The 22,191-nt window shown below is 41.0% G+C and overlaps 1 protein-coding gene across 1 annotated transcript in view; it reads left to right on the top strand.

Annotated features, from left to right (window-relative positions):
- The window catches only part of atg2a (autophagy related 2A), a 30,502-nt gene that overhangs the window by 6,301 nt on the left and 2,010 nt on the right, over positions 1-22,191 (top strand). Inside the window, exons 6-41 of the mRNA XM_023282000.3 lie at positions 170-385; positions 469-568; positions 1,297-1,461; positions 1,964-2,106; positions 2,470-2,548; positions 2,795-3,044; positions 3,480-3,621; positions 4,603-4,701; positions 5,916-6,071; positions 6,875-7,148; positions 7,721-7,793; positions 8,459-8,633; positions 8,727-8,869; positions 9,498-9,619; positions 9,809-9,966; positions 11,231-11,363; positions 12,279-12,463; positions 12,545-12,625; positions 13,542-13,648; positions 13,742-13,834; positions 13,979-14,049; positions 14,862-14,938; positions 15,699-15,869; positions 16,193-16,319; positions 17,089-17,312; positions 17,413-17,642; positions 17,778-17,913; positions 18,153-18,380; positions 18,623-18,724; positions 19,036-19,120; positions 19,277-19,430; positions 20,031-20,100; positions 20,229-20,311; positions 20,472-20,593; positions 20,697-20,851; positions 21,008-21,166. Coding sequence (XP_023137768.2) covers positions 170-385; positions 469-568; positions 1,297-1,461; positions 1,964-2,106; positions 2,470-2,548; positions 2,795-3,044; positions 3,480-3,621; positions 4,603-4,701; positions 5,916-6,071; positions 6,875-7,148; positions 7,721-7,793; positions 8,459-8,633; positions 8,727-8,869; positions 9,498-9,619; positions 9,809-9,966; positions 11,231-11,363; positions 12,279-12,463; positions 12,545-12,625; positions 13,542-13,648; positions 13,742-13,834; positions 13,979-14,049; positions 14,862-14,938; positions 15,699-15,869; positions 16,193-16,319; positions 17,089-17,312; positions 17,413-17,642; positions 17,778-17,913; positions 18,153-18,380; positions 18,623-18,724; positions 19,036-19,120; positions 19,277-19,430; positions 20,031-20,100; positions 20,229-20,311; positions 20,472-20,593; positions 20,697-20,851; positions 21,008-21,166 — 5,088 coding nt within the window. The remainder of the gene's footprint in view (positions 1-169; positions 386-468; positions 569-1,296; positions 1,462-1,963; positions 2,107-2,469; positions 2,549-2,794; positions 3,045-3,479; positions 3,622-4,602; positions 4,702-5,915; positions 6,072-6,874; positions 7,149-7,720; positions 7,794-8,458; positions 8,634-8,726; positions 8,870-9,497; positions 9,620-9,808; positions 9,967-11,230; positions 11,364-12,278; positions 12,464-12,544; positions 12,626-13,541; positions 13,649-13,741; positions 13,835-13,978; positions 14,050-14,861; positions 14,939-15,698; positions 15,870-16,192; positions 16,320-17,088; positions 17,313-17,412; positions 17,643-17,777; positions 17,914-18,152; positions 18,381-18,622; positions 18,725-19,035; positions 19,121-19,276; positions 19,431-20,030; positions 20,101-20,228; positions 20,312-20,471; positions 20,594-20,696; positions 20,852-21,007; positions 21,167-22,191) is intronic.

Here is a 22,191-nt window from a genome sequence, read left to right as displayed (position 1 = left end):
GGAAGAAACTGGTGTAGATCTGCGTTTTCCTTTCAGAGCTGACTTTTGTTTTGCACAGGATTAAACTGGCAGCAAATGACTTCTTGTGCAGGAGCTAACATATCATGATATTACCAACATTGCTAAAAAGAAACTGATCGTACGTGTAACTGGAAAGCTGTCTTTTCAGGGTCCTCCTGCAGAGGAACACCCAGTTTCAGCCACTGCGAGTGAAGGAGAGGAAGATGAGGAGGAAGATGAGGAGGAGGAGAAGGAGGACAAAGAGGCTAAGCCCCTACCAGCCACTCCTGGTCCTCCGTCTCAGCCGCTGCTCATAGGAAGCTGCTCTGGTTTCATCGAGACCACCGTCAAGATCAAACAGAACGACATGCTGCCAGGACCAAAGGTGAGTGTGAGGTAATGTAAACGAGGAAATAATAAAACACAATTGCTCTGTCATTTTAACTTTTCTTTCTCACTGCTCATCAGTTGGAGTTGGACGGGAAGGTGGGCTGTGTCCATATGCTGCTTTCTCCAGATCAAATAACACATCTGACAGACCTGCTGGCGGCTCTCTGCATAGATATTGGTACATTAAAACACACAGTGTGATATACTGAATATAAATCCTTGCAACCACACTTGACATTTTAAAGATCTGTGATCTTTAGAGATCTCATCATAATTTCTTTTCTAATTCTTGCATTTTATTAGCATGTGTTTAATAAATCGTGGTGATAATGTCCTAATTTATTACTTAAAATAGTTTGCTTGCCCCTGGAGGAGTTGAATATGGTTGAAAGGAAAAACCAGTCAGACTATAGTCAGGTCATTGTGAGGTCTCTTATGATAACATGAATAATGAATTGGTCATTACCTTTAGAGTAGCTTTATAATAAAGAAGGTTTTAAATGACTTTGTGTTTCCCTTGCTGCTCTGAGACCAATGGCAAGCATTCATTTGTACTCCATCGCTCTTTTATGCATATGCTGAGTTTGATGTATTGCTCTCACCCATAAAATACCACAAATTCACATCAAGTGTGCATTCGTCTCTGTGTGTCTCCAAACTAGAGGGTACTAAGGTGCCCATAAGCTTTAGCAGTACATGAACAATGTACAAACCCCCAAAGGCTTCAGGTCACTGACCTGATACGTGCAGACACAGGCTGGAAGTCTGGGTTGTTTTTCTTCAGCCCAGAGCTAAACACTAAGGTCACAGACATTTGAAAATGCCTCATAAATGTGAGTGTGCACTCATGGTTTCTGTTTTTCTTTGGCACACATATTAATCCATTTCTCCCATCTCTCTCCACAGAGCCAGAGACTAAATGTGGTGGAGTGCACAGTCGTCCGTTAGATTCGGACGACCTGCGTATGATTGAGGAGGACCTCGGTAAGCAGCTGGGCTCCAGTCCCAGAGAGCGAGACTGGGAAACTGAGCCAGACCTGGAGCCCTTTGTCACCGGCCTGGAGAATGGAGGTACACAGATCAGCACGAGTTCACTGATAATCTGTCTGACTGAGATACATCAGAGCCTCAGCAGGCCTGTTCCTAAAGGCATGCAGTGTGTAACCATGTCAGACACAGAACTTTATGTGTAATATACTTCCTCCCTAGTGAGATATCTGCAGCATTAATATTTCAAAAAGACACAATATTTTCTCATGTTGAAAAACAGCAAAAATGCCAGCAAACCATCAAACAAACCAGGTCTTCATTGGATTGTAAAAATGTTCCTTAACCTACACTCTTATATTCATTATTGTCTGTTACATAAAGTACAAAACATCACGTGTGCCTGGCTGCATAAACTGAAGAGAAGCTTTTTTTGTTTTGTCATTTCTATAAAAAAAAAAAAAAAAACTTCTCGGAGGTGTGAAAATTTCCTGCTGCTCTGCTTCTTACAGCAACATGCCGTGATGAAATGTGTGTACATCGTAGTTTTTAAATGTAAACTGTGTGTATGTGTTCCTTCCTGCAGAGATGTTTTACTCGATGGGTCCTGCTGGGATGAGCAGCAGTGTGACATCGATCCGTTCTGGCAGCGAGCTGTCAGACAGTGACATGGAGTCGTCCACTCACAGTTTAGCCAGCTTCACGCAGCCGGCAGCACTTTCTGCACAGGTACAGTGTGTGTGTGTGTGTGTGTGTGTGTGTTTAAACATTTAGCAGATGGCCATGCGTAGAGTATCTGTTGATGTACGACAGATAAACTGTCATATCATCAATATTGGTATCATGTAGCACTACTATTACCAATATAATAATAGTATGTTAAATGTTGCTTGTCTGCTACTTCTTCTTTTTTATTTATTTTTTAATAGCAATTCATGTTTAAGGATAGCAGAAGGTGGTATTAGCATAAATGTGCGTTCTTCCCTTCCTTGCCTTTAGAGAATAGCGTCAAACACATACCTGGAACTTGTCAATGTACTACAGAAATTAAATCACACATAATCTGATTTCCACTTTGATTTTGGCTTCCAGGGCATGGTGAACTGTCCCAGGAGATATCCTGTAGCGGGCTGCCTGTCGAGTCTACCTCAGGCCGGCAGCCGGAGTCGAGGTAAAATCAGCCATCTGGAGTACTGAGTAGTGGGTTTATTTTAGTCCTGTAAAAAGATTCTGGAGGTGTAACACATTGAGTGCTAATTTACCTTCACATTATTCCACCTAAAAGCAAAGTAAAATTTACTTCTTACTTTTCTATTTTAACTAAGAGAACATTCATATCATGTTTCTGTTTCTCTATTTTCCAAAAGAAGAGTTATGAAAAAATTCAGTCTTTCTGTATTCGATCTCTTCTTCGCAGGACGTTCGCACAGCAGCCAAGCGGAGCAGCTGAAGCCTGATGCGTTGCTACGACTGACCCTCGGCGGACTCACTCTAACCCTGCTGCAGGAGGACCCACCCTCCAGGGCTGACGGAGCCTCATCATTGGCTCAGGTGTCTCAGTTGTTCTTCCAGGAGCTGGTTTTCTTCAAGGACAGTATGTTTAGCGAGAGAGACTTCCATCATCTGCGAGGCGGCTTCGCCAAGGCCTGCCCACACTCCCATCTCAGGTAGGAAAACACAAACCTTGTATTTGTCAGGTGTAATTCACATGGATGGAGCTTCTCACCCAGCTTTTCTTTTACAACACTTGCAAATTGGCAGACTCTTTTTGGCATAAATATTCAAAGAGTCTTGTGGAAACTTCAATTACGAAACCTTAATGACATGAAATAACCTGTAGTTATAGAGAAATGTGTTTCATCTTTTAAAGTTTGCATCATGTTGCATAATGTATACTGCAGCACAACATTTTGCAAATGTGATTCTCCCTCCCTGTGACTTTTTATGTATCATGCTTCTGCCCTCACTCTCTTTTTCATCAGTACATGTTAACACACACACACACACACACACACACACTGTTATTGAAGTCTCTGCAAGTTTCCACTACTATCTGACTGTTTAAGTGTTTCTCTCATCTTCCCTCTCATCTTCTCTCCCAGACTGACCGGAGCAGCAGTCCAGGTAGCTTGTGAGATGCGGAGTGGAAGACGCCACAGTCGGGCCGTGACCTCCGACCTTTCCTTCAGCAGACTGGAACTGTTGGAGTGCCTCTGGGAGGACGGAAAGCCTCAGTACTGCGAGGTAGACAATCTCTTTGCCTGTTTCGAATATTGCATCATTGTGCCAAGAACTTATTTTTGTTAAGCCAGTCACTTTATCTCATATTTTTAATGTGGCCAGTGTAAACCACATCATTAACTGGAGCAACAGTAAGTGATTGCAAAAGGTCTGACTTCTCAGAGTGTCAGCAACTCTGTTAAAGCTGTTCTTTATTTCTGGCTGTTCATACTGAAGTTATTTTGCCAGGAAAGACAACAGATTTAAAGGGGCTATAATAGGCACATTTACAGGTTTCTAAATGTATTTTCTCCCCTAGGATATGTTTAAATGCTACCTAATGTTCAAAAGACACTATTTTTCTCATACTGTGCATTACAGCAGTAGCTCTTCTCACCCTCTTTCTTAAACACTCTGTCCTGTCTCTTTAACACCTCAGCTGGCCCAACAAAGCGAGGCAAAGCTCCTTAAGAACAATAGTCCCACATCTCTGACTATAAGGGTAGCCACAGCAGAAGTGGCTCTAGTGAGGAAATAATAGCAAACTGTGAGGCAGCTGCTCATTCTTATGCAAATGTGTTATAGTCTCATAGGTAAGAAAAAGCTTTAAAAAAAAAAAAAAAAAAAAAAAGGTAAAAAAAAACCCAAAACAACAAAGGACTTTTAAAGAGGCATTTGAGGTGGGTGAGGAGCAGTGTACTGTGGGAGAGAATAACCATTTAATGTCCCTTTGCCATGAACTTTGGGCTTTGTAAGTTTGCAGACCTTTTACATGCACGAAAAAGCAATATACCACACAAAAGGAAAGGGAAAAGCTCATAAAGCATAATATGGGTTCTTTAAAACCAAATGAAAAATTATCCAAATCAGAGTTGAAGCCAGACAAGAATATGTCAAAGTTAATTGTTACTTATTGTTTGAAAGTTGTCTATGTCTGTTGTTCTCTTGTCAAATCCACAAAGAAGACTTTGGGAATACAGCGTACCTCTGTGTGTCTCTTTCTAGTTGCTTCAGTTCCAGAAAGCTGGTCTGTTTACAGTTGGAGCTGCAGCCAGGCCATGTGCCCAACTACACTACAGCCTCAGTGAAAGACACCTGCGTAAGGTATGCATGATACTCACAGCCTCACTTGATATGTGCCTGTTTAGGTGCACAGCCTTTCTTATCTGTAATATCCATGTTCGGCTTCTTTTTGCTTTTCAATGTGCAAAATGTACTCTTCAAATAGGGTTTGTTTGTTTTGTGTACTAGTGAAGTGGTTGATTGGTGCAGTGTTAAAGCCGCCCTGTGGGTTTCTATTGTAATCAGACGAAGGCCATGTTTACATTCAGTGCTACTTACCAAACCACATCCTTTGTGTATCCTTGAGGTCTAACAAACGTGATGAATGCTCCTCCTCCTAAAAAACACTTTGAAAGCCAGCTATTCTACTAGAAGTCAAAACTTCACATAATGCATTAAACTCTAGGTGACAGCAACGACTAGTGTTTGTTATGAGGTTGTTTTCGTTTGATAGTGTAGTTAGAAAGTTACTGCTTTACTGGTAATTTCATGTTGAAGGGAACACAGTTGTATTGTGACCATCTTAAGAGCAACACAACTTCTTTGACTAAATATGCCACCACTTATATTTTAAAATATGATCACTTTCATGTCAAAACTACGTTAGTATTTAAATTCTCATTGCATAAACATCAAAAATGGCTTCATGCTAAAATCCTGCACTATAAAATTGTCATTCGTCATCTATTAAAATGTATTAAGATTTTTTTTTTTTATAAAGATTTTCCTGTAAAAGGTTAGCTTTAGTGTAATACTGATTATATGAAACAAAACATCTAATCAACCAAACAGTGCCACACTGGAGAATGAAACTGACCAGCTGATGACAGGATAACAATGTTACTTAACATAAAGATCTCAATGAGATTGTGAATCTCTTTTGTGAGACTGTCCTGTGCAACACAGGCAGCAGCACAATTTAACAGGTTACAGTCATAACATATGAATGTGTCTGCCTCCCAGTCCTGTCAAGTTGCTTTGAATCCTTTTAGCAAGATCTGCTCTTTATAATCCAGGCAATTCTGCAAATGATTCCAAACAAACGAAGCAAATGCCCATTTTCCAAATTCAGTGCAGGGTCTTTGAACAGATAGATGGAATAAATCCTTGGAGTAAGAACTACAGCTTCCTTCACTCGTGATGGAAATGGAGTCACAGATATGAAGGAGGCAGACAAGAAATAGCTTTATTGTTAAGAACATGCCAATGACCTGTGCATCCTTTAACATGTTGTGTGCATGTTTATGTGACTGCAGGGTAAACAGCGGGTGGTGCGTCGGGACAGTGTAGTGCGAGTGGAGCTGGCTGAGCTGTGTGCTGAGCTGGACCTGGACATCCTCAGCCGCCTGGGGAGCCTCAGTAAGGCCTTCAGCCACTGTCCCTCACAGACTGCTGGGTCAGGACTCATACAGGTGGGGCGCCATGTATATTTATTCCATCAAAGGAAATTAAATGCAAGAGTAAACTATAAAAATGTGTTATTAACTTGAATGAGAAGTAACCAATTGAAACATGTCAGAAAACACAGAGAGAATGCAGCCCAGTACACGCATGTACCTAATACAAGAGGAGTCTCTAAATCTTTGGTAGATCTCACAAGATGAACCAATCTCAATAATGTAACTTGCACTCTACAAGAATTAACAACTTATCTGTCATATTTTACTCATGTCAGTGCATTTTATTACAGGTACAAAGTGACATTTGACAAAGTTGAAGAATTTGAGTACCAATAACTAAATGTGTTAGACTGTGTTTTGCATGTTGTGCAGTGATGATGGATAGTTCTGATTTTGAGCTATTTTTATGCACAACAGCCCTTTTGTTTTATATACCAACCAGCTTATGATTGAAAATAAATGCATTTTAGACACACATAATGTCATTGGGTTATGCAGAGTCATGACGTTTTGCGTCAGCGCCACAATGGGAAACCACAAACAGCCAAAGCTTAATGGAAATAGCTTCCAAAGGTAATCCTGTCATGTCCGATCATATTTGTGCTGACACAAACATGAACAAAATTGCCAGGCGTTAGAGAAAATAAGCAGTTCTACACTCCTCCTCAGATTGACCTTAAGCAGCCCAGATCTCCAATAAGTCTTCACAGCGGTCAACAGGGGATTCTCTGACTGAAACAGTTTCTAAAATCCATGTTCAGCTGACTTCCTCTTGATGAATATACTTAGAAATTTCTCCTTTTCTTTCCTTTCAGAGCCAGAGCAGTGAGCTTTGCTCCTCCTTCACGCTCCTCTCCCCCCACGCCATCCTCAAGCTTCGTTTCCCCATACCTGACCTTCGGCCCCTCCCGAAGCGTCGACCGCCCACCCAGAGGGCAGTGCGGCAGGAGACCTTGGTGCTGGAGCTGACGGAGCTGGAACTGAAGCACCAGGAGGCTCCAGACCTGCAGAGCGAGCAGCCCGCCCCGGGACAACCGTGGGCTCCCTGCCTCACCCAGCTGCTGGAGGCGTCCTTCACCGACCTGCACGGTGGGAACACACACAACTATGATTCGTAGTACTGAAGGTTCACAAAGGAGCAACCAAAGATAGACATACAGTGTCCTGACTAATTGTTCATCATAGATAAATCCTGTTTTTACATTTTTACCAGGATGATCTACTCTAGAGATTTGTGCTTGCTGGAGAGTTCTTGAATCAGAATCAGAAGTATGTTTGTAGGCAATGTACTTATTATTAACAAACATTATACAAACTATAAATAGATTGAGTAAGATGAGTGAATTATGTTTTAAAAACAATCAACAAACCAAAAGACAATAAATAACATTTTCATCCAGTGACTTGAAGTATTTGTAGAACTGAATGTTAAGTTCTATTTTTATAAAAAACCTAAAAAGCTGCTTGAGTGTGTGAATATAAAACCCTTTCTCATGAGAGGCTCTTAATTTATTTACATTAAAAAGAACACAGATTTCTCTGTTTCTGTTAGTTTTTGATTGCTGTACAAGATGTGTCTCCAGAAGGATTGATCTCTTAGACTTCTGCCCTGTCGATGTTTCGAACACAGTTCATGTTGCTGATGTGTTGTGTCTCACCAGGATCATATGAGGGCTGGGAGGGCGGCTCTTTCCCCTGTATCAGAGTGAAGAAGAACCGCGACTCTCTACCCAGGTTTGTCACTGTAAAAATAAGAATATTTACTGTGTTGGCTTGACAATAATTCTATCGCTCTTTTTCAACACCGATTGAAAAAAGTCACCTGAGAGAACAAGTTGTCTATCAGTCACAGAATTGTGTTTTTCTTCTGACAGGGTCATGAAGCGGTCAGAGGAATTTTCTATAACAGCCTTTTTCAGGCATCAGGAGACACTATGAACTTGTTTTCAGTTGTCGTGAATCTATTTCCTCCTTGGCAGAAAATCACATACAGGAGTCTTGACAATCTGCTGCACTTTAAACTCAGAGATGGAATCACTTTTAGGACTGACTGACTGTGAAAGACTCCCAATAAACAAATTGAAAGCACTGGCTCGTCTAGCCACACTAAAACTACAAACACTCTCATAATGCAACATGTTTTGTAGAAGAACACTTTTTCGAACCTAATTTCAGGACAAAAATTGTCTTGTTTACGGGTCAGTGTGCATAAATTAACATAAACACATTTAGATATTGAACCAGTTGCTGTGGTCTCTTAGAAACATGCATTTTAAAGGCTCCAAAAGAAAGTTAGATTTTCTTGCTCATGAAGTCATACCAATATTGATGCTGTAACCCACCACAGGCCAGCATCACATTTCAAACTCAATCTATTTGTGTCTTGTTTCTGTGAGCAGAATATCTGTGCATGTGCGTGGAGGTGAGGCTCAGGGCCCGGCAGCGGGTCTGAGCGGGATGAACCTGGGCCTCATGAGGGACCTGGGCGCCGCCTTCTTTGAAAGTCACTGTGAATTCAACGACAAAACCAGCTCTCCCTTTTCTTCCAACCGCACCATGTTTGAGACTGAGGAGGTCTGCTGACACACAAAAAGACGTATACATATCAATTTATCAGCCATCTTGTTAAGACTCCAGAGATAACTCGGTCCTTCCTCCTCGTTTTAGATGGTGATTCCAGCTGACCCAGAGGAGATGCGTCAGTTTCAGGAGCAGTGTGTCGCTCAGTGTCAGTGTGCTGTGGACATCAGCCTGCCTCTGGCCTACATCCTGCTGCCCAGCAAACAGGCCTTCCAGAGCATCTACAACAGGTACGTAAAGAGTCCCACCAGAGTCAAGGTCAACCAGTATGGTTTTTATAAGGCTTATACAGATTAGCATTCAAGGAGACACATGATTGATACATGGAAATGATATTCATTTGCAGTAAAATGTAAACTGTTGTTGAAATGCCGTTTTTTTAGTGTAAGTCTTACTTATGTTTACTTTGAAGAGAATATTTCAACATTTATCCTTCAGTGCTGACAGTAATGAGACAACGCTTGAGACCACAGAGGGACGACAGATAGAAATAATCTACTCTATCCAAGCAAAAGTAGCGCATTTTTCAATTATTTTGTCCGAATCTCCATATTTATTTCAATATTAATATCAATAGTAGGCAACCCTTATGTGAGAGCACTGTCTGTCCTTTCAGCTCACATTATCCAGGTGCCCCCTCTGTTTTAAGTAGTATATTTATTGAAAGCTCACTAATTGTCAAGTCTTGCAAAATGCACATTATCTGCGTGAACAAAGATCTTTTTGCTGCTCTTCTTGTTCTTAGTTGTGGTGTTAATGGCTTCCTCTTCCAGCTTTTTGTTCTTTTTCTGGTCTTTGTGCTTCAATGCTGCCTCAAAATAACAGTAATTTTCCTTCACCCACCCCTTCGTCCAAAAGGATCAATAATGACCTGTTGATGTGGGAGCCGCCTCCCCCTCCTCCCCCCTCGGCCCACAGCCCCGACCACAGCCGCCATCACCATGACGACTTCCAGCTCTGCAAGTCGGCCTTCAGGCTGGGTAGGTTTGATGGGAAAAAAAAAAACTTAAACACACTGTAGATTTATTAACACAGAACAGCAACTAGCCTTCCAAAACATCTCATATTACAGTTTGTATTGTATTTAAATGAAGATGTCTGTTCCTCCATTGACGAATGAAGTTAGACAGATAAAGTATGTTTTCCTCTGACTTCTCTCTCTGCCGTAGACTCTGATTCAGAAGAGGACGAGCCTCATTTCTACTTGGCCAGCGAATCGGATGGAAGGACGCCGCAGTCAGCTCCTCGGCCCAACCACAACCTCAGCCTCCTTTCCCTCACTGTGATTATCGGGAAAGGTCGCCTCCAAGCCAGAACAGACAAGAAGGTGAGCCAGATGGCTGCTAACCACAGTATTAGGAGGACTCTGAATGTGATGAGGGCACTGATGAGTTTAACTGCACCAGATACTGAAGATGAAAACTTTCTGTACTTCTTTATGTGTGCTCAAATGGTTTTAGCAGCACTTTATTTTTGGTAGATAGATAGATATATGGATATATGGATACAAGGATGGATGGATAGATAGATAGATAGATAGATAGATAGATAGATAGATAGATAGATAGATAGATAGATAGCAGCTTATATACAACAACAAAAAGACAAAACAGGCGGGTTAGTAACCAGATTAACAATAACATTAAAGGCTAGTATATATTATTACCATATATATTATGGACTGTAATGTAGTTTCAATCAGACATGCATGTTTATTATTGTATTAGTCAAAAACTATATTTCATCCCGAGGACATGCTGTTCTATAGATAGAAAAGAAATAATATATAGTAAGACGTGGTTGTAAGAACACAATATATAATGTCTTAACCCTCGTGTCGTCCTGCGGGTCAAAATTGAGCCATTTTAAAGTTTGAAAATGTGGAAAAAATATATTTTCACAGTGAAAACTTCCACATTTTCAATGTTTTTGGTGGGAAAAAAAGAAATGTTTAAAAAAAAGTTTCTTGAAGATTATTCAGAAAAAAAATCAACCAAAATCCAGTGAAATTCGCTGGATTTTGGTTGATTTTTCTCTGAATGCTCAAAGAAAATATTGGAAATTTTACTGATATATATGGAATCACTTTAGATATTTTTAGGATTTTCTTGGAAGATTTTTATTCATTTTTCGAAAATATTTACAATTTTTGTTTTTATTTTTTTTGTTTTTATTTCTTGCCAGATTTAGGGATTTTTTTTTTTTTTTAAATAAAACTTTTAAGACAAACTTTTAAGGAATTATTGGAATTTTCTTCATGAAGATTTTGCATATTTTTGGATTTTTTTCAGACAAGGGAACACTATTTTTTGGTGCCCGTAAATGAAGACAACAGGAGGGTTAATAGATTTTACTAATGCTAACAAATAATGTGTATTTCATCTGCTTGGAACTACATTAAATTGCACTATTATCCACATGTCCAGTGTTTGTACACTGATTAGAAATGTTAAATGCAGGTCTTAAAGTAAAGATTTACAGGGTTTTTAAATTTTCATCTTGATATATTCTTGAACCTGGATGCATGATATTTTTTTTCACAAGTAGTCTGTGTCTTTATTAATCTCTTCCTTTGCATGTCATTTATTCAGGAGGACCAGAATCATGGGGAAATTGTGCTTGACCTGGAAGGGGGGAAGATATTCAGTGTGGCACAGCATCAGAATGACCCCAATCTCAGTTTCCTGTGTTTGGAGAGCAGACGGGTGGGGCTCTACCATCGAGGTGCACATCGCAGTGAACATTTAGTTGCAACATCATTTTAGACTTTGCCCTTTAAATTATGTTCTGAAGGAACTGTATTGCCAAGTAGAGATATTAACCCTCTGAACACTGAGCAGTTTCTGGGTGTGTTTTATTTATTTATGTATTTATTTTGCTCACACATTTTTGGACTGTTTTTCACTTCAATTTAAAGTCCTGCACCTCTGTGGAACGCCATATGTACATGTAGCGAGAACTCAAAAATGTCTTTTGTGCACTATTACACAGTGATGATGCCATAACCTAGAAAAAAAAACAGGAGTTGAGTTTCTTTGATTTATTTTTTAAAAAATGAAAAAACCTTGCAGCAACATGTATAACATGTCCCCACAGGTGTTACCAACACTGTAAAAAATGGTGACTATGTGCTGCAGATATTTTACTGCTTAGATGTTTAATTTGTTTCCATATTGTCTCCTCTCTGCTCTGTGTAAACACAGCTTGAAATTAAACTGAAAAGTCCTGAGTTTTTGTTAATTTTTGTCTTGTTGGTTGCAACTGAGTCACTAATGACTTCCCGGTAACAGAGTTACGCAGAATTTTTATTTTTTTTTACAGAATTTTGTCAAATTGTTTTCTTTATAGTGAATTTTTATCTGAAGCATGTCGAATAAAGTGATTTTGATGTAATATCATAATTTGAAACAGAACAGCACATGACAGATGAATAGTTCAAGAACCATCAAAAAGTTGGAAAAATCTGATGATTTTCTCTGAATCTTACAGTTTCTTGCTCGGACAGATGAGGTGTAAATTTGGTATTTTTTATCTATAGATAACATACCTTTCAATTACACCAGCAGGTTTTGGATTCAAAGGGTAAACATATGCAATATATAGTTACAGTTACGTTCTTTTTATCTCGCACCAACACAGCTGTGGTGAAAGACACCCCCATTCCACAGCGGTTGGAGATGCCCAGCTTCATTGCTCCAAAGCACCTGGACCCTACCATCTACCCCACAGAGGTGGGAGTGAGCAGTGTGAGCGGCAGGGAGGGGGAGCCTCAGATGTTGTCCACAGCCATCAAAATCACACTGGACCTTCAGAGAAATGTCAAAGTATGTCCTCCTCATTCTCCTGATTCTGCAGCTGGTATAAGTTTGACATTAAACTAAGTTTGTTTTTTTGTGTCTTTCCAGGAGTTCCTCGTTGCTCTTCGACTTCAAGGTGCCACCATGCGACATTACATGACGCAGACCAACCAAAGTTGGCACGAGCAGGTGAGACACTAAATCAAACAAGTCCTATTTCATATCATATAGTTTCCTCAGTTTCTTCCTGTCCCTTTTGTTTTCTTGTTTAAAGCTTTATGAAAGGAAAACCCCTTTAAAACCAACTCTTCACAGTTACTGGCAACATATTTCTGTTTATTATTTAATTTTTTGGCCTTTTGAGGTAGTATTTTTCCCATGGCTTATTTCCTGCCTTGGGAAAGAACATAAAGGCAAGCAATTTTCAGCTATGTTGGAGCAAAATGTCAGATTTAATGTTTGGTGTCAGCGCCTTAAGGTCTAGAAAATGAATTCATCTCTCTCCAGACCAACATTTTTGACATTCCACATTCATGCAGAAATAGAAATATATGGATGTGGGGTACAGAAGCGTGAGACGTCAGTTTCTGTAGCAGAAATGAACTCACTGAATTCACTGAGACGGGGTTGCAGCTGTTGTTTGTGCTAAACTAAACTGAGCATTGTACTTAATCTGCGTGTTACTTGTAACAGAATCAGTGTTAAGAATGATTTTTGGGAGATGCTGAAAATCACTGATGTAAATATGGAACACATTAAGACAAATCCACACAGCTTGGACACAGATGATCGAATGTCATTACTCTGGTTGCTGTTATTTGTCTGCTTTTCCTCACGAGGCCCTTCAGAACCAAACAACTTGCCGTGCCAAAAACACACTCCTTTCTCCCAGACACAATAAGTATATGCTTTTAGAGTTATAGCTAATTAAATGATGACTTGATACTACAAAAATCGTCAACCTGTGTCGGTCTCATAGCAATTGCAGTTTGTTTTGTGTTATTTTCTGTTTAAATGTTTAGATTGTGCTGAAAAATAAAACCATTTGATTGTGATTTCTGTCCACTTAGTCTTTTTTGTTTTTTTTTTTTGTTTTTTTTTACAGCTGGTTGATTTCCTGGATGTCATTGATGATCCTATTCTGGGATACACAGCCCCGGCCGTCATCACTGTCCTCCACACACACCTCGCTACCTGTGCTGTCGACTACAGGTAGGTACCAGTGTGGCAAGATGATATATAGGTAATACATTTCTCCTTCCTCTGTTTTAATTCACCCTCATCTGCTGTTTTTCTGTTTTCCAGACCTCTGTATCTGCCCCTGCGAGTTTTGTTCACAGCAGAATCTTTCTCTCTGTCCAGTAATATCATTGTAGACACTGCCACCTTCCACCTCAGGTACAGTTCATGAAAAAAAAACAAGGCCATAATTTGCCATATTTCATGTTCTTGGAGTCATAATCAACACACTAAATGTTTGAAATGTTGCTTCCAGTTTGTATCACAGTGTATAAAGTGTGTAAGTTTGTTTGTTGTGTTCAGATTCATCCTGGATGACTCTGCTCTCTACCTCTCTGACAAATGTGAGACTGACACCGTGGACTTAAGGAGAGGTACGACACATGAAACACCTCTGTGTGCTGTGTACACTCACAGAGTAGCTGTAGTCTGGTAGAGCTGTTCAGCACAAAAGTGTTTGGGAAGTACAGTGAAGCTTAGAGGCGATGTAACATGCTCTGCGTTGGAGGAAATAAATTGTTGAGAGGTGAAAATGAATCAGTAGTGTCTCCCGACATCTCGACTGTAGCTGCAAAAGATAAACAGGGAACCACATTATCAGTCAAGTTGCTAAGAGTCACAGACAAGTGCAAAAAGAAAATTGTTATCACTTATTTGGCAGCGTGGTGTGTTAGAATAGAATTAGTGTGACTGATCTCACAGCTGGTATTAAAGAGGAACTTAATGCCCACTAAAGAAAATTTGTTGTTCTTTTACATTTGACCACATGGTTCAGTCAGCAGTAAGTTAGGCTTGAAACTTTGATCCAGAGAGAGATGGAAGCATTGTTTAACACTTTTAGCTGAAATGCTAAAAGAAAGCAGCTACACTCACCGCTTAAAAGTAAATATGTTAGAAAGTAATTTTATTTCTAATATGTGAACAAATTGTTATGTACCTTAAAAATGACACCTTTACCAACTGTCTCAGTTGGTAAAGGTGTCATTTTTAAGCCAGAAAGCCGAAAGCCTCTAATACTGATGGTCTTTAGGCTGAAATGGAAATTAAAAAGTCCACTTGACTTGTCTTTCTTTTAAAAAAAAGAAGTGCTGTTCTTTATATCATTGAAAGAAAACAATAATCAGTGTCAGAGTGACAGGTTAAAATGAGTTCCATAAAAGCCACCATGCATGTTTGTGTCTCTCAGACTATGTGTGCGTTCTGGACATTGACCTGCTGGAGCTCGCCATCACCACATGGAAAGGCAGCGATACGGGGAAGCTGGTGAGTGTTTACTTACATGCAGCAGACATGAAGCACAGCAGCAGAAAAGTGACTCCTGTTAACAGTTTACTTTTAAAAATCCCAAAGAAACACAGGGTCTGTGTTTAAATGTAATTATTTTACCATAGTAAAGTTTCACTACAATAAAAGCTCCGGACAGCAAGTTAGAACGAGGATCAACTTCAGTTTAATGTGGAACCAAAATCAGCAAAGAAACAGTAGACAAGTCCTTTTTTAACAATGATGCAGTTGTGCTTTGAGCCAGTTAGTAAGGAAATAGGAAATATTCAGGATATAGATGAGAGAAATATCTGTATGAAGACATCACAAAGTAATGTTCTGGATTTATGTTAGTGTAGTCAAGTCTTTACTCAGAGGCATTTGCTTGTTTTATTTAATGTTTGCCTGACTTTTTATGTATTTTTGTGCATCTACCATTGCACTGTGATGGGTGTATTTAGGATTAGGTGCGTTTGGTCACACAGACACTTTTAGGTATTAGTGATGATGATCAAATGTTGGTTCTTTATCTGCTCCCTTCACGCTGACGTTACGAAGCCTTAATACTTCTGGAAAAAGAGCCAAAATGTGCATCCTTAATCTTCCTAAATGTGATAACTGATAATATGTTGCATCATTTTCCTCTCCTTCCCTCCCTGTTACCAACCTCCCTCCTCTTGTTGTACAACTCTCTCTCTGTCACCTCCCTCACTGATTCTCCTGATTTCTTTTTCCTCTGGTTCCTCCGTTTGTTCTGCAGTCTCAGCCTCTCTTTGAGCTCCGTTGCTCCAACAACGTCGTCCACCTTCATACCTGTGCCGATTCCTGCGCTGCCCTCGTCAATCTGCTGCAGTATCTGGTCTCCCAGGGCGACCTGCACCCCCCACCGAGACATGCCTCACCCACTGAAATCGCTGGCCAGAAATTACCAGTAAGACCTGTTTACACACTGGAAATTTAAAATGTTGATCTGATAAGACTTAAATAATAGCTTTGCACTGTATAGAATTGCACCATGTGTTCAGGGTAACTTTCTGAACAAAAGCTGCAGGCTGCCAAAAAAAAGGATGTTGTGTTATTTTATTTTTAATGTACGTTTTTCCCAGTTTTAAGCATTTTCTCATAAAATTGCCTACATAAAGGAAGTGATGTGGCAAAATTGCTGGCAAGTTGAAAATGATTTCTTATATGTTTGAAGCGTTATAAAGGTGGGATAAAAGTGTCTAATGTGTTGTTATTAAACTGCCCTTTTAGCTGTCAGAAAGTCCTGCGTCGGTGCTGCCCTGCCCTCCAGCTGAAACCGCTGAGATCAACCAGTATGACCTGGCTGATGCCTTAATAGACACAGAGAAGAGTCACAGAGAAGAAAGTTTAGAACCAGGTGATGCACAGGTTCTCTTATTTATTTTTCGATTTTTTTGCACGTCTGCTTATCCAAACATCTAAACAGCAGGAGGTTTAGTACAATTTTACACTGACCTGGATTTCCTGGTGTTTAGAAGAGGTTTCTGCTCAGTCCCCAGTTTGTCAGATTTCACTCATACAAATGATGATATATGTCGTAGTTTCAAAAAGTTCCTGCAAACCATGGAGTGTTAGTGACGGGTACAGAGTTCAAAACAAGCAAAGAATCCTGCACACTTTCCGTTACTTTATGTCAACACAAAAATGCCGTACATCTGAGCAGTACTTTACATATACCAGCTCTGACCAGGGGACAAAGCTACACAAGTATCCACATAAATTATGTCAACAAGTTCTTCGGATACAGAAACAAGTGGGACACTGAGTGGTTACATTTTAAACACACATATATAGGAAATTTGACAAATTCACTTTACATACTAGTTTGTTCTGAGGGCACTGGATAAAAACATGATTTAAATATCGTCTGTAGTCTTTAAAAGACAGCCTTTACTGTCCTTTCCACCTTTAAATTAAAGTCTGTACCTAAAATGTGTTAAAGTGAGTCTAAGTGATGGACAGTGTGTGGGATTCTTTGGTTTTATTTCAAACTGTCACAACAATCATATCTGATGAACATCGTTTGCTGTGTAAAGAGGTGACTGTTTATAGTACCAGCTTGGTAAATCTCTGCATGTTGTGTTTGGTTGCTTAAAGTGACTGATGGATTTTCTGTGTTGGTCCAGGTTCGCCCTCGGTGCTGAGAGGCTCGCCTGTCTCCGTCTACCTGTTTCCTGGTGAAGCTTCGAAGCACAGCCCCGCTGTCCTTCAGGGGGACGACTCAGAGCTTGATGGACTGGTTGCCACAGCAACTGAGGCACAGGCAGATTTGATGTCAGACGAAGGCTCCGAAGGATCCACGGACAATGATGACTTCTGCATCCTGGAGGCTCCTGGCATGGGCATTCCTGTGAGGCTCTCTCTTTGCTTCTATCTTCCTGTTGTGTCTGTCTTGTTAGCTCGCCGTCTGTGATGACATAACAAAGTATTTACACATGAATTCGTTGCAGCCCAGGGATGGGGAGCCTGTGGTGACGGTTCTGTCCCAGGGGCCCATCAGGGTGAAGGACAGTCACTTCTCCAGACCTCGAGGCAGCTCAGACCTGCTCCGAGCCCCGAGTCGCTTCCCGGTTCCACAGAGCCGAGTGGTGCTGCGGGAGATCTCTGTAGTCTGGCATCTCTATGGAGGAAAAGACTTCGGCGGCAAACCCATGTCCATACATGCCCAGAACACAAATAGGTAACACACACAGATGTTTGGCTCGTCATTTAAATTTTTCATAAAAGATCCTGAGAGTTTTTCACCTGTGTGCATTAATTGTCAAAACTTTGTGTTGCTTTTATAATTCCTCTGTCTCTCTCTGCTGTCCTGCAGGGGTCGCTCAGTCCCAGCTGGTGTTCGCGGGTCTCCGTCTCGTTCCGTTGCTTCCTCTCGTCCTCAGAACTCGTGGCGCTGGGCTGGAGGCAGCGGCCGTCAGCACACACTGCTGATGGAGATCCAGCTCACCAAGGTACACTGGTGCACTGTAAACAAGTACATTAACCCAAGGACTGCACTTACTGTTTGTTACTTTATAATATTTATCCACTATGTTTCAGAGAGAAATAAACCACTTATTAACCTTTATGTAAAAGCTTAGGTCATGCATACTGTATAGGCTGTTTATGACTTTCTCAAACACTCGCCGGCATCATTACACCTCTACAGTCAAGTACCGTTTCCTTAACACATTCCTGTTTTGTCGTCCAGGTGTCCTTCCAGCACGAGTCCTACCCGGTGGCAGTAGCGGGGCAGGATGGGGAGGGCTCTGTGGCAGCTGGGGTCGGGGTCGGTCCCGGAGGCGAGCAGCCCCTCTCCAGGCAGGTATTCATCGTCCAGGAGCTGGAGGTTCGAGACCGACTGGCCTCTTCACAAATCAACAAATTCCTCTACCTCTACACCAGCGAGAGCATGCCCCGCAGAGCCCACTCCAACATGGTGAGGCAGCAGGGAGGGACAAGGGGGAGGATTCCTGCTTGTCTTGCAAAAATGTGAAGTTGTGTTAAAAATATATGCAACTGATTTTGATAAAGCTTTAATACAGTGTAGAACATGTTTACTGAGGCAAGAACAGTATGGTGGAGAGGTGGGAGAGGGCTTGTTCTTGTTTAAAAAAAAAAAAAAAAAAACAGAATATTGATCATGTCACGTGATACTGATAATGTGTGTCCTTGTTGCAGCTGACTGTGAAGGCCCTGCAGGTGTGTCCAGAGTCTGGCCTCGGTGGTCCAGAGTGCTGTCTTCGGGTCAGCCTGCTGCCACTAAGACTTAACATCGACCAGGTAAGTCCAGCTACTGAATATATGGCACCAAGAGTGGATGATCAGAGCCTTCAGATCTGATGTAAAAGCTTGTTTTCAGTATCTCCAATTGTAAAAATGATTTTGCATTTTAATGTGACGAAATAATGTCAGACTAGAGAAAACATGCAGCTTGCTTTAATTGCCAGTCTTCACTCTCTCAGTCAAAATGAAATCATCAAAGTTTCTATCTAGCAGACTGGTCATTCTGCATCATTCACTCTGATAGTATTTTGTGCTGCTCCTGGAAACTCTCCACATTCACCCATCCTTTTTTTCCATCTCCTCTCTAGGATGCGTTGTTTTTCCTGAAGGACTTTTTTAGTAATCTAGCTTCCTCTGTTAACCCCTACCTGCCTGTGGACCCTGCAGCTGAAGGTGAATCATGTCAAATGTTTTTTGATTCTTTGCTGCATCGTTTGTCTTTCATGCTTGAATTTAAGCGACTTAAATATGATCTCTGGCTTGAGAGCACGTTTAAACGATGACATGGGGTCTCGGTCTTTATGTATCTTCTGTATTTTTCTCTTTCAGTGAAGGCAGATCCCTCCCAGAAGTCGTCTGAGGAGATGGAGGTAGCGGCTGGTCTTGGACCTGACCTCACAGCATCTGTGGAAACTACGTACAGCGAGCAGAGCTCCTCCTCTGCAGGCTCCTCCTCCTCCTCTGACCAGCCAATCTACTTCCGGTGTGTAGACGCTTTTTATCACGCTAACGTGTCTCCTTGCTTCTCTCATTCTTGTCTCTTATGTCTTACCTCTTTCCAGTGAGGATGTGAGACAGGGCTGTGAGGAAGAGACATGAGAATGAAGTAGTTGAAGCTGCCAAATTAGAAATCCTTTTTTTTTCGTTGTGTAATTCTTCAGTGACAGCAGTCACTTTTAATGTGCTGCACTGCTGTATCACCTGTCTAATCTAACTGAGACCCACAAAGTTGCAGCACCTGTGTTTCCTCATTCTAAGGTCCTCCTGGAGTTTTCTTTCTCCTCATGTTCTTAGGGTGCATTTAAGTAATTAGAAGTTTGCTTTTGATGGTGGAAGGGGAGCGATTTCAGAGTCACAATAGTAGAAAGGAGGCAAGAAAGCATAAGTTGGTGTAATGAACAGTAGAACAATAACCAGGAGGCACCACAGGAGCTGCAGTCAAACGGCTGTGCTGTGAAGACATGCGTGTTTAATAAAGTTACTCTAGCCTGAAGGATAAAAGAAGAGCGAATGCACTGCCAGCTGATCTAAAATGAATATAGGTGTAAGTTATTGATGTATTCCTTTCTTCTGTCCTATTCAGAGAATTTCGTTTCACTTCTGAAGTGCCTATCTGGCTGGATTATCACGGCAAACATGTCGTCATTGAACAGGTGAGAGGTCACTCTGACAGCTCATCCATCTCCTAATCTGACCAAAAGCTTATAGTGACGACACGTGTACGATTTCTTTGTATTTGATCAGAAAATAATTTAGTATCTTCACACTCTGTCCTGTTCAGGGGACATTTGCAGGGATCCTGATCGGTCTGGCCCAGTTGAACTGTTCTGAGCTGAAGCTGAAGAGGCTCTGCTGCAGACACGGGTAGAAACATGCACTTCTCTTCCAAAACAAGCATCTGCTGTTGCATAAAGTGTTGTTTTTTTTTTTTTTGCTCTCTGTAGTTTCTAAATTTCTGAGTCTAGATCACTCTGTTTCAAAGGCATACTTTAGTTCTTAGTCTTTCTTTTTCCACACTCTCTAGTCTCCTCGGCGTAGACAAAGTGATTCAGTACGCCGTCACAGAGTGGCTGACGGACATCAGGAAGAATCAGCTGCCAGGCATTCTGGGAGGTGTCGGCCCCATGCATTCAGTTGTCCAGTTGTGTAAGTTAATCGCGTCAGCTCAACATTTCCTTGTTCTTTATCCTGCTACGTCCCTTGGTTTATTTCTTTTTCCTCTCTTTTCCATCTCGGTGTGTTCGTCCAGTCCACGGAGTGAGGGATCTGTTCTGGTTACCCATCGAGCAGTACAGGAAGGACGGACGCATTATTCGAGGTCTCCAGAGGGGGGCGGCGTCCTTCGGCACCTCCACGGCTTCGGCTGCTCTGGAGCTCAGCAACAGGCTGGTTCAGGCCATCCAGGTAATCCGTCTGTGAATACTTTTCAGTTTCAGCTGAACTAAACTCTTCACCTAAAGTTTCTGTGTTGTGTCCAAATGTTTTAGCACACTTGTTGAAGGTTTTGTAGGATAAACAATCAGTCAGGTATTTGATATGATGTCTGTGGATGTCTGACAGGCTACAGCAGAGACGGTGTACGACATCTTGTCTCCAACGCCTCCCCTGAATCGCTACGCCATCACAGAGGGCCGAGCCCCCTCCAGCCGACCCCGCAGAGCCGCCCAGCCTGCAGACCTCCGAGAAGGAGTGGCCAAAGCCTACGACACCGTCAGAGAGGTGTGTCCTAAAAATAACCTTTAACCCTCCTGTTGTCTTCATTTATGGGCACCAAAAAATACTGTTGCCTTGTGTGAAAAAAAACTAAAAATTCAGCAAAAAAAAATTCCCCAAAGTTCTGAAAATTTGCAAAATCTTCAGCAAAAAAATTTAATAAATAAATAATTCCTTTAAAGTTTCCGTTAAAAGTTTTATTTAAAAAAATAAACAAATCCCCAAATTTGGCAAGAAAATTCTACCATTCTTCTAAAAATCTTCCCCAAAAAAATCCTAAAAATACCTAAAACACCAGCAAAACTTCTAATATTTTCTTTAAAAACATTCACAAAAAAATCACAAAAAATATTTTGTGTGACTGTTCTTAAGAAACTTTTTTCCCCACCAAAAAAATGTTCAAAAATTTCCCAAAACTGTTGAAAATGTGGACACCAGAAGTTTCACTGTGAAAATACATTTTTTAATCACATTTTCAAACTGAAACGGGTCAATTTGACCCGCAGGACAAAACGAGGGTTAAGAAAGTGGTTGTGGAGCTTTCCAGAGTGCAAAGAATCCAAAAAATAAGTAGCCTCATCGCAGCTACTTACATCTTTCACTTCAGCTGACACTGTTCCCAAAACTTACCCCTAAAAACTAAATTGTGGACTCTTGTAGAAAGCACAGAATCATCACAGACACCGCAGGTATTCATCTTTCTGTTCAACTTGTAATAGTAACTGTCTTTCTACAGCAATCTCACGATATGAGAAACATATTTTGCTATCAGGCCGGGAGATTACAGAAAATTGATGCAGCTCAGTTTCTCCAAAAGAAATCAGTTTCTTGGCAGTCTGTATTTTCGTGCTTGGCTCGTCTTTCTTAAATTTTAACCGCATCTGATCCCTCTCCACTCAACAAATGCATTTGACTCATTAGCTTTTTACATTTTCACGTGCAGAACAGACATGAGCTCTCAGCAGCGCAGAACGTTGAAGGGAAAGATGTGTTGAGATGCAGAGAGCTGAAATTAGTCGATAAATCAACTT

This window comes from Amphiprion ocellaris, chromosome 13 (assembly GCF_022539595.1).
Source record: "Amphiprion ocellaris isolate individual 3 ecotype Okinawa chromosome 13, ASM2253959v1, whole genome shotgun sequence".
NCBI lineage: Eukaryota > Metazoa > Chordata > Actinopteri > Pomacentridae > Amphiprion > Amphiprion ocellaris.
Note: the sequence above shows the minus strand (reverse complement) of the source record. Positions and strands in the feature narration are given on the sequence as shown.